Source organism: Polyodon spathula, chromosome 33 (assembly GCF_017654505.1).
Source record: "Polyodon spathula isolate WHYD16114869_AA chromosome 33, ASM1765450v1, whole genome shotgun sequence".
Classification (NCBI taxonomy): domain Eukaryota; kingdom Metazoa; phylum Chordata; class Actinopteri; order Acipenseriformes; family Polyodontidae; genus Polyodon; species Polyodon spathula.
This window is the reverse complement of record NC_054566.1, coordinates 3,436,466-3,450,018: the sequence shown is the minus strand read 5'-3', so window position 1 is coordinate 3,450,018 and position 13,553 is coordinate 3,436,466. Positions and strand designations below refer to the sequence as shown.

The 13,553-nt window shown below is 37.8% G+C and overlaps 1 protein-coding gene across 1 annotated transcript in view; it reads right to left on the bottom strand.

Moving 5' to 3' along the window:
• Positions 1-13,553, bottom strand: part of LOC121303499 (BMP/retinoic acid-inducible neural-specific protein 1-like) — a 107,663-nt gene that overhangs the window by 74,578 nt on the left and 19,532 nt on the right. The window contains 2 exon segments of the mRNA XM_041234218.1: positions 590-738; positions 741-877. Coding sequence (XP_041090152.1) covers positions 590-738; positions 741-827 — 236 coding nt within the window. The 5' untranslated portion in view covers positions 828-877.

Below are 13,553 nucleotides of genomic sequence, written 5' to 3'. Positions count from 1 at the left end.
AGACCAATTTGGTAGTAAAAGGAACACTGAAGGCAAAAAGATCACACAATCCCTCTGCCATTTTTCCATTTACTTTTAAACAATAAAAGAGGCAGATGTGTTTTAATACAAAACCAAAAAACTCACAGTTTTTAACTACCATAAAAATTGAAAAACATGTGATAACTAAGAGCCATGTTTCCCTGACTCTGAATTTACCAAGAAACTTGAGGCATCAGTTATCGATTCTACAGGTTAACAAGACATTTCATAATGCATACAATAGCGACATTTACATGTGGAGTGAAAGGTTATATCTCATGATATTGAACTGAAGAATATTAGGATTGGCAGCACAACCAGCTTGCCACTTGGTGTCTGTGAGGGCATTCATCCCTACAGTAAGTACAGTATGGGTTCTGGGTGTCACCAGGTTAAATATAAAGAGATCAAAAGTATCCAAACAGTAGGGGACCGAAATACTGCCATTGTTTAAAACAATGAAAGAAGGTAGCCAGCATTCAATTGTATCATTGGAAGCCCTATTTCAATATTTAAATAGTGACGGGATTTAGATCAACTAAATAGAATTTAAATACAATACATTTACCTATAAATCTTATATCTGGTCGTAAATCCTTGACGAAATCTTTCCACAAAGGATAAATAACCCCGAGAGTGGTGGAAAGGCCCCCGGTCGGAAATGAGCCAATCAAATTCCTTGGAGACATGGTGCTCAGCTTGGAGACATGGTGCTCAGCAGTGGATGGGTCCTGGCGGGAACACTGTACTGTTATATGGTCCCATATAAACAGGAAGTAGATGACCTCAATAAACCTCCAGTTCATGCTTTTCTTTCAGCCGCTCTCTATTCATTCTTGCTCCATTCTGTGGAGACCTGCACAAGGGAAAGGGAAAACATGAGTCAGTAGAGTCTCCTTACTCTGCTATAAGCAAGAAGTTATATCAATTTCCCCTATCGGCAAAAGGACTACAAGACTTTGAACAGGACTCTGGGAGTAGTAGTCTTTATTGATGGTTATCAGTTTGTCAATTGAAAGGGTCCAGGGAACTACCACAATGCCAGGAGTGTGCACAAATAAACTAAATGGACCAGCATGGTTTCAGCTTCCACTGTGAGAATATACTGTTGTATAGTTTATTTTGCTTTTCAATTTGAATTACTTTGAGCAAAACTAAGTTTAAAATTAAATAAAAAATTCTTAGTTGGGTTCGAGATTTATTTATTAACTGGGCTGCAGAAATCAAAAAAATGTATTTTAAAATCAGCCTTAAGTAAATTAGGTTTAGGAAATATTTAAACAGAAGACATTCCAGATACTCCTGTACACTTGTTAAAATGAAACTACAGAAGCACCCTGTGTATCAAATGCTAACCTGCATCTGTAATCAGGAGTCGCACATCTTGGAAAGAGTGAGAAAGCAGTTAAAGGAAGAGACCAGTTCTTTGGTGCTTTGAATAAACCCTCCAGTGGATCACCAGAGAGCAGTCTATGTGTGTGCTGCTGGGAACCCATGTATACATTTTTAATACACAAACAAACGCACTGATAGAATCACACACTCCACAGGGGACAATGCTTACAGATTGAAAAGAGGGATGTGTCATGCCAAAATTGCATCATGTTTCATTAGCAGTTGGCTGTCTAACTGCATCAGTTCTGAAAAATAAATTGGTTCATAAAATTTGAATGAAACTCGCAGGACAGCAGGCCAGGAGAAATTACCATATGACAATGTGGGTCAACCCACAAATTGCAGTCTTTAAAACCATATGCTTATTTCATTTTCTAGTTATATTTTTACAATTTCAAATCAAACAAAATGACCTGAACCAATGCATTATTGTGCTTATCCAGGGTGAATCATAATTTGCACAGCATTGTTGTTTTTCAGTTTTCAACTCTACTTAAAATGCTGACATTATTAAACAACCCTCTGGTGGCCAAACTGTGCATAACAAAACATCTCTGGCATAGCGGGGTCCCCTCTGCATATCATCCTCCATGTACCCTCCAGTTTCAGTGATGCTCCGGTACTGTGTGAATTATGAATCACTCTCTATAGAGACCTTCTGAAATGAAATAACACCTGTTATGAGCACCTAAAAACCATGATGGCTTTACTTATGAATTTCCTGTATTAGAGAGTCAAAGTTAGCATATTTTTTGGGGGTTAGTTTTGTCGTTAGTCACATTGTACAATACCATTCCAAAGAGGAATATATCCAGGTGCTATACTGCAACTCTGATTAGAAAAGGCAGATACAAGGGTGCTAATCAAGTTTTTATAATACATTTTCCTATTAACATTGTCAACTGTATGCTCTTTGCTTGTTTTTAAAATACAAGGCTGTATACAAAACTAATAATCATTTTCTGTAAGGAGGTCCAGTGATGAATATATTGGTGTTAGTAAAATGTAAGATTGTGATTGTGGTTAGTACACTTACCTAAACCTGAACAGAATCGTTCTAATTTATTGAACAAATAAATCGCACAAGTGTTTTAGACAATTAAGTCAGAGATCTGATCAAAGCAAAGTTGTAGTTCCATTAAATCCACATGATGTAATTGCCATATTATGCCATGCTGCCTGTGATCTTTCATTGAACAGCAAGTGCTAGCAGATCCAAGCCTTTGTTAATGCAGATTCAAATGGCATTCAGCCCCTTTAATATGTCGAACATAAACACAGGTGGAATCAGTGGGTTACCATGACATTACTATGATCAAATAAATAGTGATATGCAAGAGATAACAGACTGTTAAGTGATGTCAATTCATGCAGCTTTTACACAGGCTTTAATACAAGAGAGAGCAGAGTGACTGTGTTAACGAGTTTGTCAGAGCGCTTGTGCTTTGTTGGACAGCCACCATTTATTGCAGATAGGTATGTATTGGTGACTTCATGCCTAACGCAGACAACCTTCATTGTAAATATTTGACAGAAAAATCTGATGCGTTAGTTGGTAAACTTATGGAATGCATTGATGGAAATGTCCAGTGTGATTGACGCGTCTCCCGATGGCTTGCACTGCCCAGTTCTGTCAATTCTTCTCTTTTCATGATTTCAAGGTGAATAAACCTGGCTTGTTTTGTACTGATGTCATGGTCATACCTTCTGTAGATACCATTCCCGTCAGCCAACCGATTGCCCAAACGTTTGCAAAGTACTTCGACTTGCACAGATTCTGCTTCATAAGACACGCCAGGGACATTATTAGTCAGAAACCAGAACTGCATCGTATTCCACATGTAAAGTATGTATACTGAGATTAAAAACAATGTTTTAATCGATTCTATCACTATTTTAATATTTGTAAAATAAAATTCCCGGAAGTGTTTTTTTAAAGATAAAAACCGAAAATGCAGAACACTGCCTATAAGAAAGAAGTGGCAGCATGCCTTGTGCATGCTTATCGCAGCTGTGAAACCTGAACTGAGTGGTTGCCAACAACATTGAATCTTTGTGGTTCTAAAAGAGCAGGTTTCCAAAGAATATAGCATTACACGTCCCCTTGTGTTGCTACACCTGTTTAAATAAAGTACCTGTCATTTTATTTTTTTTTATTTTTATTGTTAACATCCTGACAACATTTTATCTTTTAAATCATGCAGGAAGAGCGATAAAAAAAAAATTATAATAAAAAAACAAAAAAACATAACAAGTGCTCTGGCTTTTCTGTTCCGTACCACATCATGGATCGTTACTGATGTGTCCTGTTTGACAGTGTGGCCAATAATTCTTACACTATCAGTGCACTAGAGCAGACGTTTTGAAAATAACTTTGAAACAGACTTTAAAATTAGGTGGAAAAAGTTGTCAGGATGTTAACAATGAAAAGAAAAATTACAAGTACATTATTTAAACAGATGTAGCAATATGTGGGGATGTATAATGCTATATTTTTTGGAACCCCATTACTTACTCTAAGGCAGGTTTCTAATGATTCTAGATGTCACACATTCACTTGTTTTTATCAAAAATCTGTTCTTGTTGGTAAGAGCAGGCAGCTGTAAATACACAAACACAGATTTTCCCTAAATGAACAAAAAACCAGGGGCCTATTGCACAAAAGTGGTTTAAATAGTTATCCTGATAACTTCCAGGTTTAAATTGAGAAAGTCAGGCTTAGTCTGTTGCACAAAACAAGATAATAATAACTCAAGTTAAAAACCATGGTAACCTATCACGCTTAAACAAACCTGCTTCGGAGCAGGATAACAAAGATTAATCCTGGCTTAACTGAAAAAAAAATGATGTCACCTTTTACACCTAGAGTGGTAGATGATAATAAGAAGGGCTTTTTGTGGGGAGAGGGTGTTCAGTGATCTCCAGGATCTGATTAATAATACAGATTACCCCCTGTACGAGCAATACCGCTTCTCTAGGGATGGTATCCTGTATCTGGCGGATCTCTTAAGACCCTCCCTTGAGCAACCAACCTGACAGAGCAGAGCCCTTACTCATATACAGGTACTCTGCATAGGTCTAAGATTGATGGCCTGTGGAACACTTTTGTATACATTCAGCGATGCCGAAAATCTTAATAAGGCAACGAATGCAGAGCTATAAGGAAAGTGTACCTTGCACTGAAGAAATTGCAAAAATCCATTATCATTAACCGCTTAATCCCTTTACAGGGTCGCAGTGAGCCAGAGCCTAACAGGCAGACACAGGGTGCAAGACGGGACTACACCCTGGACGAGACACCAGTCCTTCGCAGGGCACCACACACAGGGCAATTTATAGTGACCAATCAACCTGAACAGCATGTCTTTGGACTGTGGGAGGAAACCGGAGTACCCTGAGAAAACACAAGCAAATACGGGGAGAACATGCAAACTCCACACAGACAGACCCCCTAGGCCGGAATCAAACCCAGGACCCTGGCGTTGTGAGGCAGTGCTGCCCGAAATTGCTACCAGTCTTCGTGAAATTTCCCGGACATGGTCCAGTGAAGTGAACAAGCAGGCGTTCTATGCATGCTATTGCAGGTAATTATTATAATATATAAATATTTATATATATTTATATATATATAATATATATATATATATATATATATATATATATATATATATATATATATATACAAACCACGACAGGCTGTGCGGTTCCCATGATATATACCATGCCTGGGTTGGTGATAAACTACCCCAGAAGTGGTATATATTGTCTGAACCGCACAGCCCAAAGTGGTTTATACCACTTATAAACGGCTACATGTCATTTGTGGGAAGAAAAATAACTAAAATATTTAAAACACATTTAAATTAAAACAAAACCAGAAACTTTTATTGTGTATATATCTGCAGTGTAATATAGTCCCAAATTTTATTTAATTTAATTAATTGTTCGCTTATTAAAAATAAACTGCACATGTTCATTTATTGTGAATTTCTGCATCGAAAGTGCCATCAAATGCTTTCAAATTAGACTTTACATGTAGAATCTACACAAACTACTCCACATTGATAAAGTTAAAAAACGCTCATAGAATATAAATAAATAAGATTTACAGAGAGAAACAGATTAATCTCAGTTGCATAAGTATTCAACCCCTTTGATGTTGCAGCCCTAAATCAGCTCAGGTGCAAATGATTTGTTTGAAAGGTCACAAAATTAGTTAAATGGTTTCAGCCTGTGCGTACTCAAAGTGGTTTAGCTTGTTGATAATTTCCCTCCGGTATATGAAGACTTTCAAGCTGCAACTCACACAGTGATCCAACAAAGCAACCATGAAGACCATGGAGCTTTCGAAACAAGTCAGGGATAAATTGACAGAGAGGCACAGAATAGGAGAAGGATACAAGAACATTTCAAAAGGTCCTGATTATCCCTCTCAGCACAGTTAAGTCCATCATTAAGTGGAAGATGCATCTTAGCACCTGGACACTACGTAGATCAGGTCGCCCTCCTAAACGGAGCAGCCGGGAATGGAGGAAACTGGTTTGGAATGTCACTCTGAAGCCAACAATGACCTGGAGAGATGCAAAGTTCTGTGTCTGAGATGGGAGTCAGTGTTCACACATCAACAATAAGCCAGTCCCTACACTGGCCTGTATGGACGGGTGGCAAGAAAGAAGCCATTACTCAAAAAGTCTCATCTTAAAGCACATATGGAGTTTGTGAAAAAGATTGTAGATGATACTGCAGACATGTTGAAAAAGGTTTTGTGGTCAGACAAGACAAAAATTGAACTTTTCGGTCTAAATTCCAAGCGTTATGTCTGGAGCAAGCTCAACACTGCACATAACCCATTCAACATCATCCCAACTATCAAGCATTGTGGTGGCAGCATCATGTTATGCGGATGCTTCTCTTCAGTAGGGACTGGGAAGCTTGTCAGGATAGAGGGGAGAATGGATGGTGCAAAGTACAGGTGAATCCTTGAGGAAAACCTGTTTAAACCAGCCAAGACTCTGAAACTGGGGAGGAAGTTCACATTTCAGCAGGACAATGACCCGAAGCACAAAGCTAAAGCTAAAGCCAAAGCCAAACTGGAGTGGTTGAACAAGAAGAGAATTAATGTTCTTGAGTGGCCCAGTCAAAGTCCTGACTTGAATCCAATCGAAAATTTATGGCGAGACTTGAAGATTGCAGTCCATCACAATCCCCAACAAACTTATCAGAACTGGAGCAATTTTCCTGTGAAGAATGGGGAAAAATGTCACTATCCTACTGTGCAAAGCTAGTAGAGACCTACCCAAAAAGACTGATAGCAGTAATTTGTGCAAAATATGCTTCTACCAAGTACAGACTTAAGGGGCTGAATACTTATGCAACCAGTAAATTTCATTTTGTACATTTTCTTTGCAAGTTTTGCTGACATTTAACCTCCCCCTCATATAACAGTGTTCAGTTTAACCAGTACAGCTTTGAATAAAAAAAGTTCCTTTGAAAAACTGTGCACACACTATTTGTAATTCAACATAATGTGACGTTATTGGTAAGGGGTGAATACTTCTGGAAACCACTGTATGTTTCAACTCCTATTAAATGTGACTTCCTCTCCTTTGTGCTTGAAAATAAAAGCCTCACAGCACTGTTCTCTCCCACAGTTGAGGGGAGATGATTGAAAATAATTTTCTACAGCCCAATGTAATTACGAGTCATCTCCCCCAAACCAAGTTTCCTGCATGTGTACTATGGAGGTGGCTGGGTACAAACGGACGACCCCACAAAATGCAAGAGAGCATCTTAACCACTGCTAAAGAGCCAGGCTCATCTGATTTTGTACTTAGAGCTTTTAACCTCATCTCACCAACAGAATCTCCAACACTGCCCATAAACATGGATACAATGTGCAGTTCCAAGAGTTATTAAAAAAACAAAAACCTGTGCGGATAACCGAGAATCGCATTTCAGTGGTAATAACATTGTACCCTTGAAATAATTATCACTAATTCAAGTGATGCTGTCACAGCTCAGTAACGTATTTGGTAATCTTATGCAAAGCTTCCCAGTAAATAAAAGCAGACCACTAGAAGTGAAGTTATTGAGATCATACGATAAACAATATATTAACCTCACATGAGTTGCTATTGCTTTCTACAGATAAATACATGTCATTTTACTCTTAAGTGAAACAAGACGTTTGCTGATGACTAGCTTCTTTCTAGTAACAAAAAAAAACACCTTTTGTGATGAAATCCCGGGATTGTATTTCTTTGTGATTTGGCCCAGTAAATACAAGTTTAGTTTACAGCAGCTGGAGTATGACTTGAAGTCCATAATTGCATCACTCTACTTATTGTTTTGTATTACGTAAATAATCATGAACAATTTACTGTCCTTTCTTTCAATTCCTCCATTCAAGGATCAAGGCACAACTGGTGAATCTAAATATATTTAGGCAGCATTGAATGATGTTTCCCAGGATCTCAGCCTCCAGGTGATGGGGACCAAGGAGAAAGACCTCTAGAGCAACGTGTGTGAGTATGGGTGAGCTTAGCCAACAGAATTGAGAATAACTCAAGAGGCCAAAACAAAACAAAAGCAGTGAGCCAGAATGTTATTGTTATTCATCATTGGTCAAGAGCCCCTTGACAAACTGAATATGGCATGAGCAGAGAAGAAATAAATTAGGACCAGCATGTTGCCTCCAAGAGGAAGATCATCCATTTAGATACTTTATTTCAGCTATGGGCCTTGTAAACTGCAATCTCTGTGACTAAAATGCGATTGCTTTTTTTAACGTAAGAGGAAAGACAACGGCTTAAGACCGCCGAACACAGTTCCTATTTGCACAAGTGCAACTCAGTGTTTCAAGGGGTGCGTTAAATAAACAAAATAATGGAGTCTGAATACTTGAACACTTAAAATAATCAAATGGCAGCAAAAAAATCTGGTTTGCATGTTTTAGGGGGCTGTTTTAATAGTTTAGTTTTTTAAGTTCTCTTTCCCTTGTATGTTTTTTTTTTTTTTAATTTGGAAAGGTAAAGTGAAATACAAATGTTCTTCTCTAGGCACCAACTTTAATGTAAGTTTGTGATTTGTAAAGTTTCACTGATATATCTTAAGAGTTTACTTGACCGTATGCTAAGTATAATGAAGCTGTAAATGTACTGTACAAGATTATAAAAGCATGGTTAACTGCAAAACTAGTGTGCATATTTACAGTTTAATACAGACGTTTGCTCTAGTAAAGAAGTACTGAATAATGTTAAATTCCCTATAGAAGGCTAGCTTGTTGAATAAAAATATAATCATAAGGCAATTGATGATGTAAGTTCCCTGAACAAGAGTTACTAATACTGCAAGCAATCTTCAGTTCGCCGAATACTCCTCCCTCCAGTTTCTGAAGGGCACAAAGAGAGACGGCTAGGTAATGAGGTCTGGAACAGTAAATTATTTATACATCAGTCTGAAAATTGCTCTGAAGATCACAATTATATTCTAAAATGTACCCAAGTACTGTTAGAAGATTGGAAATCTAAATATATTTTAGAAGAAGAACTGAACAAAGTACTCTATTATTAGTGTTCTGGTTTGATCTTAAAGGAGAGCAAAATATAATCATTATACAGTATTTATGGCTGTCCCTCCTGCACTACTTGGGGGGAAAATTACATGTAGCTAATGTACAATGTGCAAAATGGTTGAAAGCAGTGTTCACATAGAACTAGGGCAAGGACACTGTCATAAAAATTGTCTCCTTGCTACGAGTGTTTCAGTCACGATGGACACAGCGATGCTTGGTTGGCAGGTGCTTCTGCGTTACAGTCAGGTTCACTTTGTGATCTCTATTTTGAATCAATTGAAGAGTTAAAGGCAATTTTTCTACTTATATATGGTTAACTATATCTATAACTCTGAATAAAGATTTATAGCAAGCATATACATATAGGACTACAGACAAACACCTGAGTTTAGAACCGAAACAGGATTTTGACTGGACCTGTCTTTTCTTGGGCAATCTTAACCAGGTCCTAAACCAGCACCATGTCCTGTGAACCAGCATGACCAGCTGGAAACCAGCAAACCACCAGCTCTGAACAGAATACACCAGTGATGGTCACTGCTGGAATGTTTCCTCAGGGAATAGACAAACGTGTTGACAAGATATCATTCTACATGTCTCATTAGCTTCTTTTTATAGATCACTCTGCAAATACAAACAACAAACTGTATATAGGTGCTGCAAACACAAAATACAAACTATTAACTGCCAGCAAATTTAATCACTTTACAATACCTACATAAGTTCATATCATCAGTATGGGGGGGCTGTAATACCTCTGTCCAAAAGGCATTACTGCTGAACGTTGCTATATGCATGTATTGGTTTTAATAAGGAGGTCAATACATCACCTATAAATCACCCACAACCATTCACAACTGATTTAGAGAAAGGTTCTTAGATTCACCAAAGAGAAAAAAAAAACATTCCTTAAAACAGTTCTTACACTTAAGAATAGGGCCTGTATATGTAGTCCTAATGCTTCACTGGGTGGTATTGGAACAATTTTGTTTTGAACATTACTTCTAGAATATTGTGATGTGTATATTTTACTTGTGTTCTGTACATACAAATAGTGCATATGTACAATTCAAAGACCATTCAGAGAGGAAAATGCCTGGGGTCCAATTTGCAATGTGTCAGAGTTGACTTCCAAAGCCTACTAATATTTAAATTGTGATATTTCGGTGAGAAACCAATGCTTTCTTCTACTCTACAGTTGACACTGTTACAAAAGTTGATGGGGGTTCCAAATCTGTTTAGACATTTTAATCAAACAATCCTTAGTGATTTTATTTATTTTGTGAGGCTCAATTAAACATTCATTAATGGATTAATCATTGATTCATTTCTGGTGTTCTCATGTAGCCAGTAACATGGCGTGTTTCTTTTTCATACACCGTATATATAATCTATTACTATGTATAATGCAATATGCATGTATAATGTACATGCATGCATTCAAGGCTTTGTAAAGAGTCTAGCCATGTGTTTGCTTCTTGCTCTTGTGTGCTAAAGTGTTCTTAATGCATTGATTACTAATAAGGATTGATTACCTGTCTGCTATTCGATTAACATATTGGTCACTGTGGGACAATACAACGATGAAGACATGATAACAATAACCAAGGACTGGAGACAAATCTGAACTGACTGCACTTATCACAGCATGAAGTCTGACCAGGAAGTGTACAATTAGGAGCTGTTCATGAGCTATGTGTTTAACAGTGGCCTTATTGCTCAAACCCTGGCTCCTGACAATTTAAATACAGACTTGTTCTGAAACCAAGCACTGGGTATGACACAGCAGACAGCAGAAATAAAGCAATTACCCTCTGCTCATTTCATTGCCCTGTTGTGTTAGCATTCTCTGTGAAGTTCGGTATACTAGTCATTATATTCCAAGATGAAATGCCATCCTCTGTACAGTACCAATCAAGAATTTGATCAATGCAAGGTTTAAAAGACACACTGGTGCACTAATGGATTGAGTTACAATGCCAGTTTACCTGAATGCATTGATTTAATATCTCATGAGCACCATCAGTTTGGGAAAGAATCAATTCAAGATCTTCAATGAAATCAACATGGCTCTATTAGCTCTGGAAATAATCAACTTGACTTGGAATGCACAGTGCATTTTGATTTATTATATTGACCGATGGTAATAAAGTGTTGACGGTCAGTGACATTAACAAGGGGAAATATCCTCATTAGGCAATTCGTAAATGAAGGTGATAAAACTGCAGCGTGACAGAACCGTTAAAATAAACAACCTGAAGTGATTATGATCAACTACAGACTACACTTACCTTGTTTTTCTAATCCAAACTGAAGTGTAAGTGCACACACATCATGTAAGTGATCTCAGACGGGATCCCAGATGCCGTCTGCATAACAAATTCCTCATTTTAGTTAATTCTTCAATTTTTTGGCATTGGTGCTGTCGATTCCTGGATGGCAGGTGTTTCATGTGGAACAGACTGGAATGTGATGATTCAACGGACCAGATTTTGCAGCAGATCTTTACCCCCTCACTTCCCTGGAGGTATCATTAAGAGATGGTAACTTATTCCTCCACAACAATTAAATATTTTGCCTACTCGTCAGAATGAATCAGAGCAGATAGCTTGAAAATGTCTGTGAAACTAAAATGTGTTAAGCATTGTTATTTAAAGCAACACTCGTCAATTGTATTATAAGTGACCTGATTTAATACTCTGGTTGCAACTTAAAGTAATTAGGCTAATACACAGACCAGTGCCATGGCAAATACTTCTCAATTATAATATATAATTAAGAGAATCATATGACTAATTTCCAAGGCATTATAGGGCCAAAAATAAGGACCAACAAATGATTCAACACATCCTTCACTTACAAGCAAGCAGTAATGCCACAAAAAGATTGAAATCCTATTGACAAGTGCCGCTGACATTGTACATGTATATATCTGCACTGTAAAGTTAAGCCACCCCTCAATTCAACATGTTTGGGAGCTCAAGAAAGGCCCAGGACTGAATGGCAGGCAGATGGTGTTCAGGTCAGGAGTGAGGAGCTCTTGCTTTTCAGCTCTTATAGAGCCTGACTGCAACCAGTGCCATTACCCCTCACCTTTCATAAGCTGAGGGAACACAAAGCCGCTGGGTTTCAGGAGACTAGGCTTCAGGTCACTGCATGGGCCACCAGGAGAGACTTGGGGTTTGATAAAGCAAAGCTGCCTTAAACTAAGTCTCCCAGAACGAGGTTTCAAACCACTGTTCCTGAAAAAGTGGCTTCATGATCCCTCAGCTTAAGAACTAAATGGCAAACACTCCCCCAAAAATAGACAAAGCTGAATGAGCAGGAAATAGTATATATATATATATATATATATATATATATATATATATATATATATATATATATATATATATATATATATATATATATATATATATTTTCAGGGAGAGTTGAAATGTCTTGGCCATCTTCTTTTTAATCCTTTTCATTTTTCAGTATCTCTGGACTACCTTTGACAAGTGTCATTAATTTCTACATCACAGTGATGGAAATTACCATATCCCTCCTGATTGCTATCTTAATAGCCAAAGACAAAATTCAGAGGTCAAAAGTGGAACAACCTTGCAGACTGTCATTTGAAGGATTATCATGGAATGCTTATTGCCAGGAATCTTAACATATAAGAAGCTTTTGCTTGAGCTCTACAAAAGCAAAAACGGGTCATGTTAGCAGTTTAATGATGTCAAAAGGAGTTATATATGTATGCAATAAGGCCTGACATGCCATCCGTATATATGGACACCTCGGGAAGTCAACTCCACCCTCAGTTGTCTCTCTGTATTGTTTAATCAGTGGCTATAAACACACACAATATTATTAAAATTGATGTTCAACAGACACAACATTGCAACAGCTTCTTATATGTTTAGATTCCTAGCATTAGCACTCCATTACTGGTTATGGTTATTTCCAATACTTATCTTTTCTGTTTTTTGGGGGGTACTTGTTAAGTTCAGGAACACAAGGCCACTTTTTGAAGAACAGTGGCTTGAAAACTGGTTCCAGGGAGAACAGGAAACCTAATTTGAGGCAATTTTGCTGCATCAAAACCCAAGTCTCCCCTGGTGTGCCATGCTGGGACCTGAAATCTATCTCATGAAATCCAGTTCCAAGCCACGGGCTGAAGAAAGGTGAGGGGCAATGGCAGTGGCTGTAGTCAAGCTCATATCTCATATATATTAGTATTGCTGGGATGAGCATGACATCTTCATGTTCGGACACTCATTCCAAGATTTAGATATTCGTTTGGATATTTGTTCATTTTAAAAACGTTATCAGTATATGTAACACTGAATAAAGTTGAAAAATATCCCAGAAATAACAAAGAGAGAGAGAGAGAGAGACACAGAGAGAGAGAGAGAGAGAGAGAGAGAGAGGGAGAGAGAGAGAGAGTTATAAATGACAAGCACTTTATGTACAAATATTCAATTGAGTAATGCCATCCACTCAGAAAGAGGCACCATAATCGCCTAAATCCAGGAAGTGATCTCCTGGGGTCCCATGCTGGGATCAAGCTCAATAT